Below are 25,959 nucleotides of genomic sequence, written 5' to 3'. Positions count from 1 at the left end.
ATACATAAGAGATCTCAATGCTCCTCCCACCACACCTGCCAGTAAATAGGTTAGAGTGGATAGCACCACCTAAACAAACTCCACCAAATAAGGAGTAATTCTCCAGCAACATGTAATGTGTGCCAGTAGGGGGCGGTAATACTCTACATTAACGGTTGTGATGCAAAGCGCAGAGGAAGATAAAGATATAATAGTCTCTTCCAGCATCATCAGTTTGCAGCACCGCTTCTTCTCTTCAGACACACACACACGAAACTGGATTCTATTGTCGTCTATTTACTTAAATCTAACATCTGATATCAGGTATTTTATTATGCCTTCATAACTGTGTTGCTTTTAAACGTGTCGGTAAACGGCACGGTGAAGCATAGAGGCTCGGGCGTTGGTTTACCGTTAGTCGCTTAATATAACAGCAGGCCCGCCGGGTGCCATAGAGATTAGCATGCTAACGCACCGAAGCTAGCTGCCTGTGTTGAAAGTGCAGCCGGTAATTAGATTATAAAATGTTTGGCAAATCCCTGACCCAGTAGAAATCCTTATTAACACGGAGCGTTCACTAAATCAACTTATAATTAAGAAAAACACGGTGAAATGGACACAATAGCTATAACGTTAGTTTAGATTTGTATCTGCATCTGTTTGTGATAGAGGGTGTTGGGACATCTCACCTCAACTGTGATGGACACTCAAGACACATTTAATAGCATTAGGACATGAATATGACCAGTTTATAGCTGTTGTGTGTAAGATTTATGATAACAGGACTAGCTACACCATTATTTGAAACGCTTCTCTCTGGCAAGTGGGAGTCAGGATAATAAACAAATTATATAATTTTTAGGATAAAAATATAACCGATGGCGTCTAAATTCCCTAGCATATTTAGTTAAGCATATATTTTTGCAACAATACACCCTCTTAGTTATTCGTGGTTAGCCGTGATACTATAGAGAAAACAGATAAAGAGAACATTGTTATCAGCTGGTTGGCGTTCACATGTTAGCAGTATGACAGGCCCCAGGGCCACCTTGTAATTCTGCACAGCTCCTTGTCCAAACATAATATCACAGCACTGATATGTGTAGTTTGCATTCTGGAAAGTCACAAGGCAAAGCACAACTTTCTTGACTTTTTGTTGTTGCTGTGAAGAAGAGTGACCTTGCAGTTGTTGAATATATCTAGCCAGAAAATGTGTTGCCTTCTACTTAAAATGGAAAAGCAATGAAAGTGTTTCCACACATTATTTTCATTATCGCTTCATCTGCGTATTTCTTCCTCAACTAATTCATTAATCATTTTGTCTGTAATATCTCATTCCTTGATTTAGCCAACCCACAGTGCAAAGCTCAAAGATATTTACTGTAATACCATAAATGTGAATGAAAAGCAGGAAATCTTCACATTTTAAAGAGAATGTTTGGTATTTTTGCTTGATCAATTACTAAACAGCTGTTTGATTATCAAAATAGTTGTCAATTTATTCAAGTAATCAACTAATCGTTTCAGCTCTACAATAGATCTACAGTTTGGTTTTGAATGATCTCCCTGCTCAGGGCTGATTCATAAAACAGTGATTTAGACCTCAGTGCTCACGTGGACTCACAGGGAAATTAGGGCAATGACATTATTATAATAATTTAATACTACTCATGTCATATGTCAAGGTCTGTCTTCATGTTAAGTCACAGTACAGGAACAGATATTTAGTTTAGTTTAGATATTTACTCAAAACTAAAATTTCAAAGGGAATAAACAAGAGCAATGAGTGAAGGATTTCCTGAATAGTCTCTTCATTGTCCTGTTACATGCTCTCCTCCTCCTGCAGCATGTCTGACAAGAGTGAGCTGAAGGCTGAACTAGAGAGGAAGAAACAACGGATCGCTCAGATTCGAGAGGAGAAGAAGAGGAAAGAAGAGGAGAAGAAAAAGAAGGATGTAAGCGATAGAAACTGTAGCTTCACACACTGCAGAAGAACCTGCCAGGCTGTTGCTTTGTTTTTAGCTTGTTCTTGTAATCCGTAGGGTGACTCGAAGCGTGGAGCCGAGGTGGGTGGTGGGTCTTCTGGCCATGAAGACTCAGACCTGGAGAGGAAGAGGAGGGAGGCGGAGGCTCTGCTACAGAGTGTTGGCATCACTCCTGACATATCTCACGGTAAACACATAACCCAAGCATGCGTCTGTAATTTATTGTTCACCCTCACTTATCTCCCATTATTTTCCGGTTGTTGGCTTGATGGATTTGCAATGTTTAAAAATGACACCTCTAACTTTGCTGTCTGGCTTGGTTTCCGTCACTGCCATCCCCACCCCCATCCCCTGTCCCTCCCACAATATCTGAACATTTTATGTAACTGTTGTGCATGACACCTAAACCTGCCTGCCATTTATTTTCATTCTCTCTCTTCTCTCCCCTTTGTCTGTCCTTTTCTGTTTTGTCCTCCTTACTGCATGCAAACTCATTCACTCCCTCACTCACTGACGCACTTCTTCCATACCTCACTTTCTCACTCACTCTCTCCCTCACTCACCCACCCACCCATTCATTGACTTACACACTTGCAAACACACACGCACTGACAGCTCAGCCCCTGAGGGTAGTAACAGAAGATACCTGTCTGTTTCACTACCTAGTCCCCGCCCCCATGTCTCCCTCCAACAAATCAGTGGGCAGCGATGCGGGAAGCCAAGATTCTGGTGATGGAAACGCAGGACCAAGGTGTGTGTGCGAGACAGGGAGAGATGGTTGTTTTAAGTCATTTTATGTGATGTTGGGTTGTGCCTGCATGCCAAGTGTGTGCGTATTAACATGGCATATATACTTGATGAATTCTGACATGTCTCCCCTTTGCCTTTTCACCGGCACGCTGATGTTTCTCAATTAACACACACTCCGTTCTTCTTCTCTCTCTGTCTTTCTTCTTCTCTGTTTGCTGTTTTCCCCGTCTTTAACATCTCGTATATGGCTCACCTTTTGCCCATCTCCTGTGTTTGGTTTCATCCTCTTGTTTCCCTCTTTTTGTCTGTCTGTCCTGTCTTTCTCTTACTAACACCGTCTGGTGGTTTGGCTGTGTAAGGACATTGCATTGGGATCCTGACCCCTCTACTCTGCAACTCCACTCCGACTCTGAGCTCATGGGGTACTGCTCCTCGTCTCTCCTTTAGCTTGTCTTCCAGCTTTATTCAGTTTTTGTGGTTTCATGTTAGATATGTCTAAATGTGTTAATATTATGTCTGTACATCATTATTTATGTCTCCACATGTTAAATTTGCATTCAATTCTGCTTTGTATTGCAAACCTGTGTATGTGGGTGCTTTTTTCCATATGGTATTTGTGCGTGTGTAGACGTGGAGCTGTGAGGCTGGGTATGTCCAAAGTGACCCAGGTGGACTTTGTCCCGAAGGAAATGGTGTCCTACTCCAAAGAAACACAGACACCCACCGAGGCACTGACACACAGCGATCAAAAAGCAGGTAAACAACCATCGACACAAACGCTTTTGTTTTTTCAAATCTCGGCTGAATCAAAACTAAAAAAATGTTAAAAAGAATTCACTCAAATCCGTGTTTGTGTGTGTGTGTGTGTGTGTGTGTATTCCAGATGAGGAAGAGGATGAGGAGATAACTGCTCCCCCACCAACAGAGGACACCCAGGAGGATAAAGATGAACAGGGCGAGGAGCAGGAGGAGGGTGAGGACAGATGTTTGTAACATGGAAACTCTTTAAAGTGTGAGCTGGCTGTTAGTAGCTGTTCACGTGTGAATACCAATAATTTAGGCAGGCAATCAAGTGTGCTTTGCCGGCTTTTGCTTTATTTTAGTAGTAAAGTATTCTACAGATTATTTCATCAAGCAATCAGATAAGAAATAATATTGCTTTCTTAGTAGTAAATACAAAATAATCTACATTTTATTGCTTTATTGCATACAGTCATATTATCTTTCAAAACTAAACCCATGTAGTGCATTTAAGTGCCAAATTACATTCTGGGTTTTTAAGAAACAGACTTCAGCATTTTATTTTCTGGGATTTAGGGACATCATGACTAGCCACCAATTTATGTTAAATGCTTACCTTGTGCCTGCTCCACTCAGTGTACTCAATGCATAAACTGAATGCTTTCTGCCAAGATGCTTAAGCACTGCCATCGTGCTATTGTGGCAGGCTAGTTCTGTTTTACAACAGACACACTCTACAGAGTTTTTGTTTTGTGTCAGCTTGAAATGATACCAAACTTTGGACACTTTCTGTTGTTTACTCTGGGTTGTCTGTTCTCTTTCTCCCTCTTCCTTTTTGCAATCCGTGCCATCAAATCACATCGTCCGCACTCGTCTTGCGACAGTAATAATCATTTGTGCGAAACACTGCACTGTGTATAGTTAAATGGATTTAACAATGATGATTTGAGTGTTGAGTTTCTCAATTAATCGTTTCAGCTAACTAACTTACTTTACTCTTACCATACACGATTTTTGCTTTAAGTAATGGTTTGGAGCTAATTTCTATCTAAATATATAGTACAAAATGGGAAATCTATCAGTGTATTGCCAGTAACCAAGATCTTTTCTAGTAGTTTTCCTTTTCTCATATTGAATTATCTGTGCATAGACACTCCCAAAGAGCTGACCGAAGAAGAAAAGCTGCAGGTACTGCACTCTGGGGAGTTCTTGTCATTTTTCGAGCGGGGCAGCAGAATTGTGGAGAGAGCTCTGGCCGAGCAGGTGGACGTCTGCTTCGACTACAGCGGCAGAGATCTGGAGGATAAGGAGGGGTGAGGCACATGGAAAGTTTAAATGTTTAAAATGTTGTAGATAGACATTAAACGACTGACAGGTGGATAGGCAGGGTTGATAACAATGTTTTTTTTCCCTCTGTCCCTCCCAGTGACTTGCAGGCGGGTGCAAAGCTGGTTCTGAACAGGCAGTTTGCAGATGAGCGCTGGACTAAAAACAGAGTGGTCACCTGTCTGGACTGGTCCCCTCAGGTGGGTCAGAACAGGGGCACAGTTATGCTGTCTAACCTAAAGGCCCTATTCTTCCCTGTATGTATGAAGTGACGGAGAGAGCTTGTGTGTTGACAGTTGGACTGACTCAAAATCAACCGTGGATGATATGTTGTATTCATTTGTGACTCTTAAATGACTCGTGCCTCGCTTCACTGCCTCTTCTCTGCAAACTAAAAATGGGTGTCGTGTTCCTGTCAGTATCCAGAGCTGCTGGTGGCCTCATATAACAACAACGAGGATGCTCCCCATGAGCCTGATGGAGTGGCACTGGTCTGGAACATGAAGTACAAGAAGGGCACACCCGAGTACATCTTTCACTGCCAGGCAAGGAAAGAATTCACATGCCTTACAAACCACTACATTCTCTTACGCTTAATTCAATCAAATATTTAGGCTTAAGAAGCTATATTTAAATTGTACTCTTTTCTTCCTCCAGTCAGAGGTGATGTCAGCCGGGTTTGCGAAGTTTCACCCCAACCTGGTGGTGGGTGGGACGTACTCCGGACAGATTGTCTTATGGGATAACAGGAGCAACAAGCGCACCCCTGTTCAGAGAACTCCCCTGTCTGCAGCTGCACACACGGTAATGCACTGGAGCCCACACACACCTTCTAATATTTCCACATATTTACATCTGGCTTTCTCGGTAAGCATATGTTGTTTAAATCCTCTGACTGTGCTCCGCTGTGTCCAGCACCCGGTCTACTGTGTGAACGTAGTAGGAACCCAAAACGCTAACAACCTGATCAGCATTTCCACTGATGGCAAAATGTGCTCCTGGAGCCTCGACATGCTCTCCCAGCCGCAGGTAGGTTGAACTTGTGTGGATGGATGAGCAGGGTGTGTTGGGGACCACATCGGGGAAACATCTTTATGCAGAGAGTCTGAGGCTGCGTGTGTTTTCCCTGCAGGACAGTCTGGAGCTGGTTTTCAAACAGAGCAAAGCGGTGGCCGTCACCTCCATGGCTTTTCCTCTTGGTGACGTGAACAACTTTGTGGTGGGGAGCGAGGATGGCTCTGTCTACACAGCCTGTCGCCACGGGAGGTGAGTCTTCAAATTTGTGTTTGCATGGGTTGCAGTACGTGAACGCAACACTTCCATTAAATGCTGAAAAGGCCTTTGAAGGTAAGAGGATAATTACTAGAAGTCCTCACAGTTCTTTACGTGTGTGTGTGTGTCACAGTAAGGCAGGTATCACCGAGGTGTTTGAGGGCCATCATGGTCCTGTGACCGGGCTGAGCTGTCACAGTGCTGGAGGACCTGTTGACTTCTCTCATCTCTTCATCTCCTCCTCTTTTGACTGGACCGTCAAACTCTGGAGCACCAAGGTGAGACATTTACAGTCACACACAAGATGATGCACTGTCCGGTTTCCTGACATGAATCTATTTCTTCCTTGGTTTTTCTCCCTCTTCTGTACAGAGTACCCGTCCGTTGTACTCGTTCGAGGACAGTTGTGACTACGTCTATGACGCGATGTGGTCCCCAACACACCCTGCTCTGTTTGCTTGTGTGGACCTAGCTGGACGCCTGGACCTGTGGAACCTCAACAATGACACAGAAGTATGCACACTGAAACCTTAATTTCACCCTTTAAAAGAATAGTTTGACATTCTGGGAACAGTGAACAAGACATATGTATTGGATCTGTATGTGTTGGCAAGAAAGTGAAAAATCACACAATGTCCTTCAAGTACAGATAAATCATAGCATGAGCTGAATGAGCCGACATTCCTATTATTCCACGAGCCATGTGAACATGGGATTGTGTGGTTTTTAGGTTCCCACTGCCAGTGTGAGTGTGGAGGGGGCTCCAGCACTGAACCGTGTGAGATGGGCTCACTCTGGCAAAGAGATTGCTACTGGGGATTCGGAGGGACAGGTTCAAGTCTACGATGTAGGGGAGGTGAGTTGTCATTCCATATTACTATGATTACTTAGGTTATTTCAGTTATCCTACTGAAAACAAATGATTTTGGTCCACGTCCGATTCTAGATAATCAGGTGCCACTCTCTCCATCTCTTGCTTGACATGCTGCTGGATGCGTTGTCCTTTTGTCTTTCTGCAGCAAATCTGTGTGCCCAAGGCTGACGAGTGGACTCGCTTCGTCAGGACACTGGTTGAGATCAATGAGAACCGAGATGAAGCTGAGGAGCTGGCCAACGTCTGATGTTACAAATCCCATAACTGCTCAAAAATGTCTCCAGTACGCTACACATGTATAACACACTACACTGGCGTCCAGCTTTTCCACCTACTACAACATAAATTGGCCTGAGGAGATGTGCAGAGCTAGAAGGGATAGAAAAGACAGCTTTAGACAAGTTTTAGATGTGTTTTGAAATGTGTCTTTAAGAGTATTTGTAGGAACAATGAGTGTGACGTGTAGCAGTAGTAGCACAGAAACCACAGTTAAGTGGTTGAAAGTGGCAGAGGAATACAGGGAAGTGATTTTCAGCACAGATGTGGGCTGTCCCATCTAAACTTCTAGCTTTGATAACATCCTCAGGACTCCAGAAACTGCTCTTCTCCTGAGGCCTCAACCAACTCAGCCCTTTTTTAAATATGCAAACCTTTGTACTTGCACCTTTTTATTAACATTTGTGTGTTTTTACATGTTTTAATATTTTCCGGCACGCTTGTGCACATGGCTGGCAGAGTGAGGGGGGGGGGGGGGGGGGGGGGGGGAGAAAAGCTGACATATCAGTTCCTCTTTATCCTCAGCAGCACTTGAAGTTGTTGACTAAAACAGCTAACGTGCTTACACATGCACACTCGCGCCTGTGCAGAAATGTGTCATTTACATTTTAACCACTACAATATTTAATATTTATTCTGGTGGTTGCACTTATTTAAATATTTTGTTTATTTAAAAATGCTGCTTTGTACTAAGATTGGGTAGTACATTCCTAAAATAAGCACTACAAGCTTTTTAGCGGGCAAAATCCGTCACTATACTTGCCTTGAATTTATTGACACTCGTACAGTTAAAGGCGTTTTTTTTTCTGTACCAAAGGTTGTTTTATACTCTGTACCTGTATAATGAGTAGTAGAAAATTTTTCGGACTTGTCCTCTTTAAGAGGATCTAAATAAACTACAGTAAGTTTTAAATGGAGGTGTAAAGCTGAGGTTGGAAACAAATTTTTAACCACAGAACATGAATTGATTTTCATTGTTTTCCATTTCCATCCAATTTTACATTCCTTCCAGGATGCAGCAATCCGATCTCACTAGTAGGCTAGTAAAAAGATCTGCTTCAAACGCTTTCTCTTTAATGTTTAAAATGAGCTCAAGATGAACTGTAGCAACCATATTTGATAAAACATGAACAAAATAGATATTCTGCATAGACTAATTGTACTGTACTCTTTCCTGTTACTGTTCCTGATACAGTTGATGGTTGCACTTTTCCATTGGAATAAAACTCAAGACATTGTTAAAATTAAAACCATATGGATGATTTATTTCAATAAAATACAATGACTGAATTCAGATACATTTAATTTATTAATACCTAATTCTCTGCTCATGATTCTTGTTTTATCAAGAAAACACTTTATTGAAAAGTTCTGTACATCAGTAAGAGTGATTCTCAGTAACCAGGACCAAAGGCCCCATGCTGCCATAACATTACAGTTACTGTATAATGATGCTGACTGAATGTTACGGCGCTTTGTCTTGTAACATTTTCTTCACTGCTTTCTGAAATGTGCTGTCTCAGTACAGTTATACAATATGTACAGTATGTAGCCTCCTGTATGAGGACCTATCAAGAGTGAAGCCCCACAAACGGTGCTGACCAGTCTAATATTTTCTATGCCCGCTGTCCAATAAGAGAAGTCCTACTCAGACTGAAAATAGAATAAAAATCATATCAGCTACTTAAGAGAGAGATATTGGAGTGCCCAAGGCTGTGTATTACACAAATGCTGGAGAGAAGAACACAAAAGATGGAGATGCTAGGAGCGTTCAGCCACTGAAGATACAACACAGTCGTGCTCTGGTCCCGATGCTGTCAGCTCTGTGGCATCCATAGCTGCAGCCAGCCCTCTACCACCGGCTGGGGACTAGTGGAGCACACCTTCACCCTGGAGAGAGTGACAGGCCGGCGTTGATTGTTCCTACATTAATGGCCCCTATTTGTGGAGTGTATTTATAACTGTGTGTGTTTTGTTTGTGTATCTATCTAAGTGTCTGGCTCCTGGTAGAGGAGGCGAGGGATGACAAAATGATATGGAGATTCAGACCTCTATGGGGCCTGAGTGGCAGTGACCGGGTCTGGGTAATGTATGGAAACCACACCGGAGGACTTGAATTTGGGAAGGTGGAGGCCAAATTTGTTTTCCACCCCGGCGAAGGTTGCTGCGGCCAGGCGGTAGCCTCCGACGTGGTCAGCGTTAATGGGAGGAAGCTCTGAGATGCGAGACTTGGGTGTGGGCTCAGATCCTGTCGGACGACTGTGGAGACGAGAGGACAGGAGTGATTGGTACATAAATAAAGGGGACATTTTTAACATTGACAGTTACATTTAAATAAGTTTATGTTATGACATAAGTACTTTCCATTACATAAGACGTGGTAGCAATGTTTTAAAATGCTTCTTTTCTGAAGAGTCATAATGGACAATAGGACAGTAGTGTATGTGATTTCAACCTGTGAAGTTGCACTTGAAGACGCTGCCAGCGTGAATCTACTAAGTGTTGCGGTTACATTTGCCTATCTTTAGAGCAAGAGATGTTATCCAAGCATGTATGTGTATGAAGTGGAATGTGGTTCATCTCATAACAAAACATATAAAATGCAAACAAAATGAATGAAATGTTATTAACTTCAAAAGTTACATTTTCTGTCTCTAAAGGCAAATGTTCTGTATTTCCATCCTGGCTATGAATCCTATTGCTTCCCCAACCTCTTTACCAGTCTAACTGCTCACTCTCCTTTTAACAAAACAAAAATCAACGTACTGTCCTCCAAAGTCAATGTAGAACCACCGCTGTAAGAGCTCATAAGTCACCAAAGTCACACCAAACTGAGGGGAAGACCGGCACATACGAGCTGGATAAAAGAGAGACACAATTCAATACAATTTAAATGAGAAAACAATCTGAGACGCTGTCTGTGCGTGCAAGAGTAAACAAACACACACACACCTCCAGCTCCCTTCCACAAAGCCCTGAAGCCTTCCTCTCTCATGATCTTCCTGAAGCAATCGATGACGCCTGTGTAAGTGGTCTGTCCTGCCCTTGCTGCAACTTGCAAACGTGTCTTGATGACGTCAGCAGGCGTCACAAGGGAGGCTGCAGGAATACCTGGGAAATACATTTGCAAAGAAGTGAGATGACGCATGTTATTTCAGCCCTGTGTAAAATCAGGGTCTCTGTGATTTAAGGGCAAGTCAAAAGTCAGTAATAATTATTTTCAAGCAATAACTTGTTTATTAGTATTTCTCGATTCTGCTTACAGCTTTGGTTTCCTTTGTTCTGGGTCATAATTTGAGGTTACCTGCAATCGCTCCAGCCGCGAGAAGCTGCAGAGCTCCCAGCCTGCCTTGTTCGTCAGCAAACATGGTCTTGAGGTGGGCATACGCGGGGAAATAGATGGCTGAGAAGGGGATGTCTCTCAGGAAACATGCTTTAGCACCCTATACAGATGCACAAAGAACAGACAGATGTGTGAGACTGTGCTATGAAAGAGTGAGGCAAAGAGAAAGAGTGCAGAGTGAGCCAGTAAATAGGTCTTTTATTTAATTTTTTTTTTTACACAATGAGAATAATAATGCTGTTTGCACTACCATGGACATGTACTCATGCTACCATCATTGGGCTGCCTGAGAGAAGATTGTGACACATTCAATGACATTACCTTGTAGAGGCCGAAAAAGCCCAGGTCACGGACCACACTGAGCGCGCTGACTCGAGGTCCAGTGGTGATCTCTCCTGCCACCTGCAGGCGAATCTTCACAATCTCCAGAGGGTTGGTAAAGATCACCTGAGAGCCTCCAGCCTGGATAAATTGGGGAGAGCAGCACCTTGTTGACACATTTATAAATAATAATAAACAACAACAACAAAAACATCACTGCTCCTGCATCTCACATGTACTCAGCTGAGGGATGCGAGCCAAGTCTTGCTCATATAAAGAATCAAAAGTAAAAATTAAATCCTGATTAGTCATTTACTTTGCCATTTCCTTGGACGGTAAGGTGTGCTGGGCCAATGTGTGTAAAGATGAACAATGCTATCAAAAACAGACAAAAAAAAACATGTTGCATTGGACAATGACAATTCTCAATGGCAACTCTGGATGCAATTGCAGTCCGCAGTAACATTTGGAACTCTGCAAGCATGTTAATACAACAAATAAATAGACTGCATGCATGAGTTACTTTTTGATGGCCTTTTACAACTAAGGAGGCGCACGCTCTTGGGTAAACTAACATTTTTTTCTTCTTCAGTGTTCATTTATACATTCACAAACAGATAGAGCAGGATACAAAAGTGTTTGAGACGTGGTACTTACACAGCCACCAGCCATAACCTCAGCAAAAAAAGGAACTGTGTTGTCTTTTCCGGTGAACTTGTCTCTTACGAAGTCATTCACCTGTGGGACACAAACACAGCAGGCAAAGAGAACAAAGACAGTTCAGAGTGATGCTAAAAATCCAGTTGCCTTTGTAAATGTGCCCTAATGTGAAGTCTTTCATCCTATACATTATTTATTTTACACCAAATTTAAACTTCTTATTTTTCATCTTGTGAGGCCCTTTTGATTCATTTAATTTCATGGCTGTTGTATATTTTTATTGTCAACATGCAGTTTAAGAAATTATTATTACCAATAGTGTATGCAGAGTGAATTATGGAGTGGAAATCACTCACTGTGAGTTTGATAGCCTTCTCAGGTGCGACACCTATAAGCTGAGGAACCAGACCTGTGGGGCATCATGGGGATTGAGTGACAGGAGAATCTCATTTCATTAGTATTACTGGGCAAAGAGGAGTGAGAGGAGAAATCAGAAGGAAATAAGAAGATGGAAAATAAGACATGAGGTCAAAAACATGAAGGCGGAAACCAACATAATGCTTTTACTAATGATATGAAAGGAAGCTTGAGAGAGGAAAGGAATAACACACAAAATTTGATCACAATAGTGGTATCTTGTAATTAATATTATGCAACACAGACCAAAATACAAAAATCAATATATATTCTGATATTATTAGAGAAAGAAGAATGTTGCATTACTTCAACAAGGAAAAAACATTTGAATTGACCAAAAAGGTTTACTTCATTTTGAAATACTATGGGAATCTCAGATTTGAAGTGTGCATCAGTGGTGGAAAAAACAAATAAAAACTAGGCAACTAGGACAAAATGCTCCAACCGAGCTAATGTAATATTTTACTTTGAAACAGGGAAGTACACAGCTAAGATGAATGAACAAAAGTACAATAAAAACACAAGATCACTGGTGGTGTGCCTGCAGAGAGGGGATAAAATACAGGTGCCTACCTCTGTAGAAGCCGAAGAAGCCCTCGTAGCGGAGCACCTTCTTAGCACAGTCAAAGCTGTTCTTGTACATCAGCTCTCCAACAAAGGATCCTGTGGACCTCTGGTTCTGCATACGAGTCTTCACCAAGTCAATGGGGTACACAGCCGTCGCTCCCGTAGCTGTGGAAACATGCACACAAACTCAGACTAAATACCATCTATCAAATCCGATGTCTTTGCTGCTGTGTGACAGACACCTCTCCCTGGTCACAGGATAACTCACCGCCAGCAAGGGAGCCCAGACTGAACCTGTAGGCCGACTCAGCAACTTGGAGCCACACAGGCCTGGAACTGTCCCCATGGGCCTGATGGGAAAACCACATAGGGGACCGTGGTGAGTTTTATATTATGAAAAATAATTTATGATGATGTCAGTGATGCAATCACTGTAAATTGTTCTTATGCAAGACAAAATCCTGCTTTTGTGTGGTGGGAATATAGAATATTATATTTGCTTATTTATGAATAAGGAGTTGCACACTGACTACCATAAGCATCCTACCTGTTTTTGGGTTTCAGCCAGGTGGTAGGGCAGACATCCTTCCTCTAACGGAGCTATTCTCTCAATGTCAGTAAAATTCAGGCGCCTGATACACAGATGTTTATTTCCTCGTTATTTACATCACACAAATATTTTTCAGTAAATTTAAGTAAAGTTTAGACATTTCAGGTGAACCTAAGGATTCTATCACAGACTTTCACTGAGTAGCAGAGCTAGTGTTTACCCAGAGGGGGAGTGCAGGCCTGATAACTGGTACAGGATGTCAATTTCCATGGGAGTGATCTGACCAAACTTGTTGGCTGCATGAACAAACTCTTCTGCAGACACAGACAGATAACAGAGAATTGCCTTTTATAACAATGTGGACATTCCTGACACACTCGTACAACATCTTAGCTGAAAGGCAAAGATGCATCAATCGGCGCACCTTTGGTCACGAGTGTATCCTTCCGCGTGCCGGCCAGTGTGCTGTAGATCTTGCGTATCAGCTCCATGTTGTTCAGGAGGGAGTTGAAAGCATTGAAGTACGAAAAGCTGACCATGTGAGAGGTGCTGCCACCTGCAGCCTGGTAGAATAAAGACAAGGCACGTCAGGTACTGCTTTGACTATGAATATGCTTTTTTTTTTTAAATATATATATTGAACTCTTAATGAGAAATCAGAGAAGTACAGGTGCAAAAATATTACTCAATGCTACCTTACACAAACCAGGATATGAGACTTTATGGGACAAGAACCTCAGGTAAATTAGGTAAACGTCATTTTAGGGCAAATTTAAAACTTTGTCCCAAATAAGACAATTTACAGTTTGCTACTTCAAAAGAGGGAGATGTCCTAGCCTACTAAAAATTGAAATGAGTAAGCTTCCAGCTATGAAAATTAATTTAGAACAGTCAGAGCTGTGGTTATCTGAAAATAACACTCATGCTCTTGTCAATCAGAACTGAATATCCTCTGTGGACAGAGTGAAAAAAAATCATACACATCACTGTCAGTAGGCTCCCAAACACTCACCGAGACAAGGTTCTCCTCCACAAAGGGTGTGAGCATGTGGTGCCTGATGGTGGCCATGATGTCACTGAAGTCCATGGCAGAGATGACGCCATTCTTCCCTTTGTCCTTCTGGGCAAACGCCTGGCGTGCATGCTCCAACTGCAGCTCCTTAAAGAGAAACAGAAAACACATGACACCACAAGGTTGAATGTAAATATAGTCAAGTGAAAAAAGAGGGAGACGCTGATCTGTGTGTGTATCGTCGGCGTACCTGCAGAAACTGTGTGAACTCGAGGTAGCTGAGGTGTTTCTTGCGGTCGTGCCCAAAGTGCAGACGGATGAACTCGCAGTCCCAGTTGAAGGGAATGTGGTGGTGCACGGTGGTCTGGCTGAAGATGTCCCGCACATTCTCTGCAGCACAAATACACATTCAAGAAAATAATCAATCTTTCAGACAAAACTAATGTAGTTAGTAAGTAACAGTAGTTAGGTCAAATCCTTTAAATGCCATAACAAAGCTTTGTGTGACATGAGAAAGAAAGCAGAAGTAGGAAGGACAGAAGAAACAGCACATGAAAGCGATTATATAAGACGACCAATGTGTAATGATTTAGACCGAGGACTAATCTGCTTAACAATGTTACATTAGGAAATTCTCTCTCCACAGGTCACCGCAGGAAAATATGTAAATTGGTCTGATGACGCAGCACACAAATACATCAGGGATGGATTCACTGCACTTAAACTCCTTCTATTTTACACAGTGTACAGCGCTATATTTTTACTATTTTTTTTTAATTCATCTAAATCATGTGAACTGAACTCAGAGCTCATGCAAAAATCTGGAAAACACACTGGCCCCTACCGAAGGAAATGGCTCCAGTTCCAGTCTTGTCAAACAGCTGGAAGGCTACTATGAAGAGGGTATCAGGTGCACACAACACCGATTCAAATGCAAGAAACTCCTGGAACGAGATCAGCCTGCGGTTGTGGATGTATAAGAAAAGAAATGATATACTGTTAAACACAAAGACTTATAAGGCCAAGATCAGATCATACAGTCTTGCTTTAAAGGACCAGTTCATCGAAATCACACATACACACAAAACATTTTCTCTGTTTGTGGGAACAGTTTAACATCTTTTAGCTTTGGTTAAAAAAAACAAAAAAAACAATAAAACTCCTATATGCAAACATTAAAAATGTTTGCAAGTCTAAAAGGTCAGAATGCAAATAAAATTACAACAGCTGACAAATAAAGTCATTTATTTCAGGGTTTAAAAAAGCACATTTGTCACTATGGTTTTCTGAACAGACCTAAACACCAAGTCACATGATCAGTAGAGAGTGTGTGTGTGTGTAATTTGTGCACATATGACTGCATACACAAACAGTCTGGGAAATGGGAGTCATTGATAGTTTAATCTTATCTGCAAGTGGCTATAATGACAGGTACTGATCAGACATGGCTCAATAAACGGTCAGTTAGTGATGATAAGCTGTGTGTGTGTGTGTTTGCGCACAGCGTTTCTGTGTCAGTACGTACCCGTCCTTTGTGGTGTCAGCCACAGCAGCAATGAGCTGTACAGTTTTGGGGTTGTGGTGGATCTGTGTGTGTAGTCCTAGATACTTCTGGACAAAGTCTCCCGGGGTCATATACCTCTCTCCATCCTTATCCACTACACTGGCATACTGAGGGGAGATACAAAAAAACAACATCAACATGGATGCCTAACCCTTAACAGACACCAACTTCTTTTCTGTTAACCCCAAAAATAACTTGTTTAATTAACAATTACAACAATTTACATTAATTCTGATAACCCTTACAGTGCCCTAGCCAATACCCTGTTTGTCAGTATTCAGAGATGTGAGTGTAAAGCATGACAAGTACATGGGTTTGCATGAACCACAGGTTAGCAGTACAATAAAAGGTGCATGTTTTACTTACTACACTATACTGACTTCTTCTGTGCCATCCCTAAAACACCAGTTTTGTGTTGGTCTTTTACTAACCTGTGCTGGTGAACCATGCTGCACATGAACAACCAAGGTCACCGACTCTGCAGTTGTGGCATGCATGACATGTCAGAATTACACCAGCCCACATTTCTGCACGCATGAGTAGGCACACGTGCACTGATGTTTGTGCCTTGAGCTTGTCAGATATTTGTACGTATATCAGTGTGCTGATAACTGCAGGCCCACATGACAGTCACACAGCTCGCCACGCACAAGACAGTGGAGCAAGGTGAAGGTTAAAATTCACTGTTATTGCTGTCACTCATGACATCTCATGGTCATACACAGACCTTTCTGCCTTTGTATCCTCTGGCACGCAGTAGTCTTTACTCTGACTCCAAATGTTTTTCAATACTCAACACGAGCACTTGTGTTACACAGTGCTCTCTGATCTGTTAAGTACAAAGACATGCAAGTCTTTGCTTGTGCAGTACTGGAGACTGTGAAACACAATTACGCCTGAACAGGGACCTGAACCCTGGACCCTCAGATTAAAAGCCTGATGCTCTGGTGACGTAGATATTCTGGCTCTATACATACACACTTCAACAATGTCCGGTCCAACACCTTCCCTTAACCTATCAAGATGATCAACCCAGACCAAGATTGAGCAAATCAGATACTAAACACTTTTCTTGCAGTCCTGAAGCAAAATACTACTCAAACTACTCCAGTCACAACAGCTGCTCCAGACTGAACACACAAACCACAATTATGCTTCAACTTCTGTCAATAAAAATACAATATTGTTCACTGACAATCTATGCAGTTACATTTACTGGTGCTTCGATGTAACACCAGGAGCCTGTGCTGGACCTTTAACTGTGGCCAATGCTGTAATTTAAACCCCATGACAAACTCACAAGCTCATTCACCAAGTGAAAACAGTCTGTTTCACAAATACAAGTGATGGATGTGAACATGGTGGGCACAGATGTTACTATATGCATGCACAATGTGACATTGGCCAAAGAAACATTTGAGACTTCATTTCTGGACTAAATCTGTGCAAACCTTAACTTACCTTCTGGAAGATTCCTTTCAGCTCACTTGGGTCCCCGCGTTTGGTAGATTGCACCTAAAACGATGCACAATAGAGCAAGAATTATGACATTGCGAATGTGCGCTTTCACATTCACAGTTGTAAAGCTAATTTTGCAGTACGGTGTACTTCACATAACACGAAGCAAAACGAGTAAGCAGCTTTGAGTTTGTGTCTCCTTGAAACGTCCACTGCTGTGAAGGAGAAACACGACCCACTGAGACAGATATGGTTGCAGAGAAAAGACTAACTTACATGCCCTCAAGTTGAGCAAATTAGGCAGCTAAACAGCCAAACCTCTGCACAAGCTCAAACAACTGGGTAGCCGGCTAGCAAGCAAACTACTCATACTACTAGGAAGAGGACACACACCGTTGCAATGACACGTTAAAATCGGCAAAGTGCGAGAAGGCGAAAGCAATTTTACAAAGTGTCGACTGCTGTGAACAGGAGCGACTTCAGATATCGTTTGTGATTTTATCACGTCACTATTATTAGCAGTCCGGCAACGTTAGCTGTTTAGCATTATCTCGCTAACTTGGTTGTGGATGCCTCATCAAGGCCAACCACCGGGCGACGGCTAGCCCAGTGATGCTACAGCCTCGGAGTAGGCTAACGTTACACCGCATCCGAGACACCCTAGCGAGACAGCACCGGGAAGTCTAGCTTTGATAAGTCCTACACGAGAAAACGAGCAGAAGGCATGCAGACATGTTAAAGGAGAGGTTTGAAAATCTCTAAGAGAGCGATGCCGAAGTCACCTTGACCGCCATGCTGGTTTGACGTCACGTACAGTGGGCGAGCGAGGCGCAGCGCGTGCGATCGGACGTGTAGTCTGCGCAACGTGAGAGAGACACCGCGCAGCCTTTCAACAACACAGCCCGATAAATAAGTTTGCCACATTCAAACAGTTTTAGTTATGTTGCTGGACGGGTTGTAATATTTAATACACTTTGTGATTAAGTGTCCTTAAGTGCTGCTACATACTCCATTAACAAAATACCAGTTAAGCTGTCCAAACACGTATTTTTTTTCTCCTCGGAAATGTTTATTCTATAATAATATGGACATCAAACACAGAAACAAGACTCTCATTATACAGGACTGGTTTAAATATGACATTTTACTTGTCTCCCAATTATTAAATTAAAATCAAATATGATAACTTCACTCTTCAGTTCAACTTTCATCCTCCCAAAAAAGAGATTATATTGTGGCCAGGGCATAACCCAAGGAGATTCATACCTAATTTAGATCATATTATATTTCTGATCAGCTGGGATTGGCTCCAGCCCCCCGCGACCCTGTACGCAGGATAAGCGGTTGTCGACAGATGGATGGATGGATGGATTATATTTCTGGGAAATTTCTCAATAAATGGTCTTCCATTTCTAGACAGAAAAGTCAACAACAAATTAATTAAAATTTTTCCATACATAAAATCTATTCCTGCTTCGAGGTACAAGTAATACACTGCTCAAAAAAATAAAGGGAACACTTAAACAACACAATGTAACTCCAAGTCAATCCCCCAATAAAGGAGTGGTTCTGCAGGTGGTGACCACAGACCACTTCTCAGTTCCTATGCATCTTGGCTGATGTTTTGGTCACTTTTGAATGCTGGCGGTGCTTTCACTCTAGTGGTAGCATGAGACGGAGTCTACAACCCACACAAGTGGCTCAGGTAGTGCAGCTCATCCAGGATGGCACATCAATGCGAGCTGTGGCAAGTTTGCTGTGTCTGTCAGTGTAGTGTCCAGAGCACGGAGGTGCTACCAGGAGACAGGCCAGTACATCAGGAGACGTGGAGGAGGCCGTAGGAGGGAAAGAACCCAGCAGCAGGACCGCTACCTCCACCTTTGTGCAAGGAGGAGCAGGAGGAGCACTGCCAGAGCTCTGCAAAATGACCTCCAGCAGGCCACAAATGTGCATGTGTCTGCTCAAACGGTCAGAAACAGACTCCATGAGGGTGATATGAGGGCCCAACGTCCACAGGTGGGGGTTGTGCTTACAGCCCAACACCGTGCAGGACGTTTGGCATTTGCCAGAGAACACCAAGATTGGCAAAATCGCCACTGGCGCCCTGTGCTCTTCACAGGTGAAAGCAGGTTCACACTGAGCACATGTGACAGACACGACAGAATCTGGAGATGCCATGGAGAACGTTTTGCTGCCTGTAACATCCTCCAGCATGACCTGTTTGGCGGTGGGTCAGTAATGGTGTGGGGTGGCATTTCTTTGGGGGGCCGCACAGCCGTCCATGTGCTCGCCAGAGGTAGCCTGACTGCCATTAGGTACCGAGATGAGATCCTCAGACTCCTTGTGAGACCATATGCTGGTGCGGTTGGTTGAGTTGCATTGGAGTGTGTTAGCAGTTCCTGAATCCAATTGAGCACATCTGGGACATCATGTCTCGCTCCATTCACCAACACCACGTTGCACCACAGACTGTCCAGGAGATGGCGGATGCTTTAGTCCAGGTCTGGGAGGAGATCCCTCAGGAGACCATCCGCCACCTCATCAGGAGCATGCCCAGGCGTTGTAGGGAGGTCATACAGGCACGTGGAGGCCACGCACACTACTGAGCCTCATTTTGACTTGTTTTAAGGACATTATATCAAAGTTGGATCGGCCTGTAGTGTGGTTTTCCACCATTTTGAGTGTGACTCCAAATCCAGACCTCCATGGGTTGATAAATTTGATTTCCATTGATCATTTTTGTGGGATTTGGTTGTCAGCACATTCAACTATGTAAAGAAAGAAGTATTTAATGAGATTATTTAATTCATTCACATCTAGGATGTGTTATTTTAGTGTTCCCTTTATCTTTTTGAGCAGTGTATATGAATATATGAATTGGAATAGCGCATCCACATACATCTTTAATCATAACTAAGGTAGAGGAAATAACTTTCTTTATTGTTATTACCCTTGCAATGATGTTATTTCAAAGTATATCCCCACTGTAAATGTAGAATGCAGCTTTTGCTCAATTTATGGAAGGTTTTATTGGACTTTAATATTTGTAACCCACAGAAAACAATCCACAAATGTGTACTATGATGCGCAAATATTTCACTATCTACAAATATGTATTTTTACATGTGTGATGTGTAAAATCATATCCACAAAAACACAGAGTGACTTCTACACACAAAACAGTTTTTGTGCATTTGCAGATTGCTTTCTGTCAATTTGTGGGTCATGTTATATTTGTAACTTCCTTTTTACACATTTGTGGAATTTTGTCCAATATGTACTGCGGAGATCTGTAAAAAAAAATATATAAACAAATATCTCACTACCCAAAACATGTATTTTCACATTTGTGTTGTGTAAAATCATATCCACAAAAATACAGTGGAATTTTCAAATATGTATATATACATATGTACTCTGTACAAACATATTTTAATTTCACATACAAAGTGTTATTTACGCATTTGTGGATCTATTTTTACACATAAAACAGTTTTTGCACATTTGCGGATTATTTCTTATTATTTCTGATTATTATTTATTTATATTTTACCCAAATCTTGAGTGGTATTCAAATTTTTCACATCAACCTAAATGACACAACTGACACATACATTAGACCACTGATCTCCATTTGAAAAGATTTTGTCCCAGACACGCTTATCAGATAGGATTTTTGCTTTTAGATGTTTTATTACAGAAGGTGTATGGAAACCCATGACCCAAATAGTCATACATTCTGTCATTGTGTTACTTAGGGATGGAATTATGGTGAAAAGTATTTATTCTTTTAATTTTAAATAGCAAATTTATTAAATTGACTATTTATTACCCTTAAGGACCCCTGGTGGTCCAGCATGTGCTATTCATTTATTAGCTACAATAGGGCTAGTCTGATCAAGTGAACATCGCTCCTCACGTTGACTAAGAGGTCCCCCAGTAATGTCAGTCTTGGTTGGTTGGGAACGACACCCCAAGATAGATCTCCAGCATTGAGGTATCATGTAAACCCTACTCATGAGCCTTACAAAAAATACAGTTTTTCATGCAAAAGCTCAACGGAAAATGGACACTGACTGTACTTTTGAGGAAAAATGTAGACTGAGTAGAGTCCAGTGGCTCAGCAGAAGCAGAAGTTGTTGTCTCCTACCGATGACCCTGGGTAATGCAATGGATTTTATTACAACTCATGAGAGGCAATGTTGCTACCACCATCTGCTGGTGTAGCTAATAAACTGCTCTCACATTTACAGATCTCTGTGGTACAGAGTGGACAAAATTCCACAAATGCGTAAAAAGGAAGTCACAAATCAAATGTGACCTGCAAATTAACAGGAAATAATCCACAAATGTGCAAACACTGTTTTGTGTGTAAAAGCCACTTTGTATTTTTGTGGATATGATTTTACACATAACAAATGTAAAAATACTTATTTTTGTAGATAGTCAAATATTTGCGCACCATAGCACACATTTGTGGATTGTTTTCTGTGGGTTAAAATTTTAAAGTCCAATAAAATCTTCCATAAATCTGAACAAAATACAAACAAACTGTAGACAATATAGGGTTTGGATCAATAAATTTCCCCTGTGTGGGTATGTCAATAAAGTATATCTTATCTTATCACATTCTACCATAACTTACAGTATAGGGCTATTGTTGACTTATATAGTGCCATACTGAAAATTATCCTTAGATGACAAATAGGCGAGCCAGAACAAATATTATAGTTACAGCTGGAACTGTTTATTAAGCATGTAATCATTAATGTGGCTGGGTCTTTTCATGGAAGATATTTTGACATGACATAGGTGTAGGCTATATAACAGTATTAATGACGACTGAATTTAATTTAGTTGTTTCTGTTTCTGGGTCCTTGTGTTGTTCACGATGGCTCTCTTTCACATGGTCATGGCTTATTGAGACACTGAGTCATCATTATGGTTATTAGTAACACATGTGGTTTTCCCCACTATGACAAGTCAAAATGTCAGCTGTGAAAATGGCTTATTGTGCCATTTAACTAACCTCTATCCCTCACCCTGTACTGCCTGTGTTCTACAATCCAGTAGATGTAACATTTGTTTATTTTTGTCCTGAGAAATGTCTTCACTTTTCATTTATTTAGCAGGTGAGTGCTTATCTCATTGACCTTGGTGAGGTGTCTATGAGATCTCAACAGTGTTTGTTGTCACTGATAAGGCAGTGACCTGTATAGAAGGCTACATCCACTACTGGCACTGCGTTTTGTAAATTTGTTTAACAATCTCATTGTCATTTGCTGTAAGAGTCCCGAGGGCTGTTTCACAGCAGCAGAATTTCGAAATCCAGGAAAACAGGAAGAGTGAGGCTTGACCGAGTGCGGTCAGTGCATCCTGGCTTTATCCATTTCAGAAAGGCCATACCAGGCTGAGGAGGAGCGACTATGTCTAGCCAGGTTTAAGTAATTCAGATAAATGTGCATGAACATCGTTCTTCAAGAGACCACACGGTTGATCATAGATTTATTGATGCTGAAATGAAAAAGACGTGTGCAGCATACAGTGAGAAACTGCAAATGAAGTAGGTTTACAAGGAATAAAAGCACAAAATTAAAAAAAGAAAGAAACACAGCTGTGGTAATAAAACAGCAGTATCTGAAAATATCACTGCTCTTAACTGAAACTGTCATAACGTTACCTTCGAAAGAGTAAGGCTACTTATCAATTTCTCAAATTAACAGATGTACACTTTTACTATGAAGTGAGCAGTTGACATTAATATGTCATTCAGGAAATGTCTTAATTACTACCACTAATCCACACACACTAGGCTATATACTGTATATTTTTTGCCTAGGCAGAGGGAGAGAGAGAGGCAGGAATTATGTCAATCATGTGGAAATAGTCTTATTTATATGGATAATAGATGAAAGAAGTCAGAAAAGAAGTCAGTGATGTGGTGCTCATAAAATACTGTATCATATATTTGTAACAGGACCCTGACGCTGAAAGGCCTGACAGCCAGTCTGGGAATGTAATATTACCTGAAAGATATCCACAGGTATACAGTTCCTGCTGTGTTAATTGATAGTGTTTTACAAACTGTCGGATGTCTGTATAGTACACACAATTAAAATAAAATATCACTCAAACCCCCCGGCAGGACTTGGACCTATATATGGAGATAAAAAGATATTCTAAGGAAATTGACTTGGAAATCTAGAAAGTCTAAAAATCTCCCATGCTCCCAGCGGATGAGTGATCCCAGGAAACTTACATGGTCAAAAAACATTGTGGTGTCCTCTTCCTGTTGTTTCATGAATGTACAGTGCACTATATACTTTGTCCAGTGAACTGGGACTATAATTTGGAAGGATTATACAATTATGAAACCTAATAACCACAAACTTTGTGCCACCAATGGCAAATAAAATACATACACATCAAAAAGTAACACATGCTCCTTTATTGTTAAAGAATACTGTACATTGAAAAAAGCAATTAACTCACCTAAGATAATGACATACGGTCTCTGATTAGTCATTGATGTTATCAGGAAATATTGCAACATTGTTCCAGTCCATCTGCAAAGCCACTCCCGGAGTGCCGGAGAATTCCCCTGAGAACACAAAATGTAGCCCAGTTGTTTTTGTAATATGTAAACCATGTTACCTGCAATTTGGTATTCTTCTTCTGTACATTCTTCTGTGGCCAGAGAAGGTAATGAAGATATATATAAGTATATTCTAATGAAGCAGTAAATACTGGCTTTACTTAACCGAAATAAATAAAATATGTACCTGTGGTATCAAATAAAAAATACTCAAAATACATGGATAAGACAATGGAATCATTGAACAAACATACTGGTTTCTGATCAGAGTGACCGCTGACTGAACAGATAATGCACGAGGATTAACCAAGCCTGGCTGTTAGCCTGGACTGGAGCAGGCTAGCTGCACAGAATAAATCACCATGGTAACTTAAGTGCCATTTTCTGAAACCGAGTCTAGGCTAAATTCAGACAGGATAACTAGAAAATCCTGGTTTAGTCCGCTATCTTGGATTTGTGAAACAACCATCTGGAGGTGTACAAGAGTATGTTTGGTTTCAGAGGGGGATGGGAGGAGAGGGTTGAAGTTGGACTCTAGAGGCCTCCACCAGGCCTTAAAGACTGAAAGCTGTCACATGCATTTCTGCATACTTTACATTTACAGTATTAAATATGAGCTAATGAGCCACTAGTAGGCCTAATGTTTTCCAAATTTATTTCTAGAAATGTTGTTTGCTAGTTTACTAACTAATCTGAGAATGTGCCACATGCAAATTTAAAGAGGTGACTTCCCCAAACAAAAGGGGGGGAGGGAGTCAAAGGGTGCGGCTCTCTCCAATTACAAAGGAGTTCACCTTGGGCCAAATCCACAAGACTGAACATGTATTTCTGTTGTTTAGTTGAGTACTTTAAATAACGTTTGTGTGTCTTGACTTTGCCAAAAAAAGTCAGACTGCTTTTTAAAAAAGTGCTTGTAGGCCTGCAGTTCAAAAACCCCATAGCCTAATATGCCCCAACTCATAACTGTAGCTAGAAGACGCCTCCTCTTCCTTATGTATCTACATCATTATTCAAAACATACAGTGGATTTGCATTCTAATAGTAGGCTACTTATGATGCTTATAATCACTTATTTCTTCTTGCACTCTTTAGAATGCCTACATACATATAGGCTACACATCAGAAGCATTAAAGTGCTGCATAAACCTTTGTCATTCACTGGTTGTAGGCTATAACTTCATGTTTACTCCTCCTGGTTCTTTGTAAAAAAGTCAGTGTGCAGATGAACTGGACCAGAACTAAAATACAACAATGTATACTTTTTTCCCTGGTCCAGACCAGATGAACAAAACTACAGGCTTCCCTTGCTGCAATAAGTGTGAAAAAAGTGTCCACTGTACAGCCTAAAAGGGCCCACTAGAGGTCCTCGCCCCCTCTACAATGAGCTCCATGCCTGTGCATCATATTCAATTCTATTTTGAATTGTCACCTTCAGTTTTCCTTTATGTAAATACAGATATTTCTATTATAAATCATATATATATTTTAAACTTACAACAAACATAGTATCAAAACACACAGACTGAGCACTGAAAACATGTATGACAATATAAAAACTTTGAAAATATTGATAGCTTTTTTGGTGTGTGAGGAAAAAATTATTGACACATATGATTGCATTTCCTTCATAAATACAAAGTTTATGTTTGTAAAAGGGAAATAGTTAATGTAGACTGTGGAAGTAAATGTAATTAATTAATCAATCAAATGTTTTTTACAGATTCAAGGTCCAAATCTTACTCACAAAAATACATAAAATACATGCCCACAAACACACATGCACACATACACATACATACAAACACCATAGTAAATCATGGTTAGAAGAATTAAAAATGTAAGTAAAAAAAGGTAATCATCGTTCTGCCAGGAGGCAATTGTACCAATGTTTCCACATACAGGATTGGTAGCGTGTAACCAACTCAACCGTATGTTTGTCAACCCCAAAATATAATAATAATAATTTATACATAATGTTTCCTAAGGCAGCGTGAACGGTCCTTACTCCTGCAGCCAGAAACATCTTGCTTGCACTACACTATCTTGGTCTCTTGAGTAATATACTCATTGCATCGTTATATGCTACTTTACGTTTCAGTAGACTAGCCTTTCCATAATTTGACCGCAAGTGCGCAGTGTAGAGCGGTGTGCAATATGCGTTATATAATAAAGAAACTCGCATTAACGTTTTTGTCATTCAAATCACAACAAACAAATGTACCATTTCTATACGCCTAATGAAAAGAAAAATCTGAGTAAATGTTGTCAA

General features: G+C 41.2%; 2 protein-coding genes across 6 annotated transcripts; one reads left to right on the top strand and one right to left on the bottom strand.

Annotated features, from left to right (window-relative positions):
* Positions 1-170: 170 nt before the first annotated feature.
* LOC119902208 (dynein, cytoplasmic 1, intermediate chain 2a-like) lies at positions 171-8,453 on the top strand. Of its 4 annotated transcripts, none has more exons than XM_038718229.1 (17): positions 171-303; positions 1,826-1,934; positions 2,022-2,151; positions 2,631-2,715; positions 3,074-3,136; positions 3,343-3,470; positions 3,598-3,687; positions 4,606-4,768; positions 4,882-4,981; positions 5,201-5,326; positions 5,439-5,585; positions 5,697-5,810; positions 5,914-6,047; positions 6,187-6,331; positions 6,426-6,566; positions 6,784-6,909; positions 7,073-8,453. In XM_038718229.1, the coding sequence occupies exons 2-17, from the start codon at positions 1,827-1,829 to the stop codon at positions 7,172-7,174; spliced, it is 1,902 nt and encodes a 633-aa protein (XP_038574157.1). In that variant the 5' UTR covers positions 171-303; position 1,826; the 3' UTR covers positions 7,175-8,453. The 4 variants fall into 4 exon arrangements, with proteins under 4 accessions (XP_038574157.1, XP_038574156.1, XP_038574160.1 ...); XM_038718228.1 differs by having other exon boundaries at positions 2,580-2,715; XM_038718232.1 differs by lacking the exon at positions 3,074-3,136.
* An 83-nt stretch (positions 8,454-8,536) lies between these two features.
* On the bottom strand, positions 8,537-17,955 carry LOC119902207 (calcium-binding mitochondrial carrier protein Aralar1-like). 2 transcript variants are annotated; one of them, XM_038718226.1, is made up of 18 exons: positions 17,878-17,955; positions 17,099-17,152; positions 15,599-15,744; positions 14,918-15,033; positions 14,324-14,463; positions 14,074-14,220; positions 13,486-13,624; positions 13,282-13,375; positions 13,059-13,143; positions 12,780-12,861; positions 12,518-12,676; positions 11,884-11,936; positions 11,525-11,605; positions 10,868-11,008; positions 10,508-10,646; positions 10,156-10,314; positions 9,970-10,060; positions 8,537-9,462 (listed from the first exon to the last, which is right to left on the bottom strand). In XM_038718226.1, the coding sequence occupies exons 1-18, from the start codon at positions 17,887-17,889 to the stop codon at positions 9,255-9,257; spliced, it is 2,046 nt and encodes a 681-aa protein (XP_038574154.1). In that variant the 5' UTR covers positions 17,890-17,955; the 3' UTR covers positions 8,537-9,254. The 2 variants fall into 2 exon arrangements, with proteins under 2 accessions (XP_038574154.1, XP_038574155.1); XM_038718227.1 differs by lacking the exon at positions 17,878-17,955 and adding an exon at positions 17,372-17,390.
* Positions 17,956-25,959: the final 8,004 nt, after the last annotated feature.

This window comes from Micropterus salmoides, unplaced genomic scaffold (genome assembly GCF_014851395.1).
Source record: "Micropterus salmoides isolate LMB-PRFRI ecotype aquatic unplaced genomic scaffold, ASM1485139v1 Ms_hic_scaffold_14, whole genome shotgun sequence".
Classification (NCBI taxonomy): Eukaryota; Metazoa; Chordata; class Actinopteri; order Centrarchiformes; family Centrarchidae; genus Micropterus; species Micropterus salmoides.
The sequence above is the reverse complement of the archived record's forward strand: the minus strand, read 5'-3'. Positions and strand labels throughout refer to the sequence as shown.

What these genes read in the sequence shown, in the direction of transcription:
- LOC119902208 (XM_038718228.1), top strand. Translation starts at nt 1,827, where the DNA reads ATGTCTGACAAGAGTGAGCTGAAGGCTGAACTAGAGAGGAAGAAACAA. An exon ending in AGGAGAAGAAAAAGAAGGAT is followed by an intron (nt 1,935 to 2,021) that starts GTAAGCGATAGA and finishes TGTAATCCGTAG; the next exon opens with GGTGACTCGAAGCGTGGAGC. An exon ending in ACAGCCTGTCGCCACGGGAG is followed by an intron (nt 6,048 to 6,186) that starts GTGAGTCTTCAA and finishes TGTGTGTCACAG; the next exon opens with TAAGGCAGGTATCACCGAGG.
- LOC119902207 (XM_038718226.1), bottom strand. An exon ending in TCTGGGCTCCCTTGCTGGCG is followed by an intron (nt 12,677 to 12,779) that starts GTGAGTTATCCT and finishes ATGTTTCCACAG; the next exon opens with CTACGGGAGCGACGGCTGTG. An exon ending in AGAAGGCTATCAAACTCACA is followed by an intron (nt 11,606 to 11,883) that starts GTGAGTGATTTC and finishes TGTGTCCCACAG; the next exon opens with GTGAATGACTTCGTAAGAGA.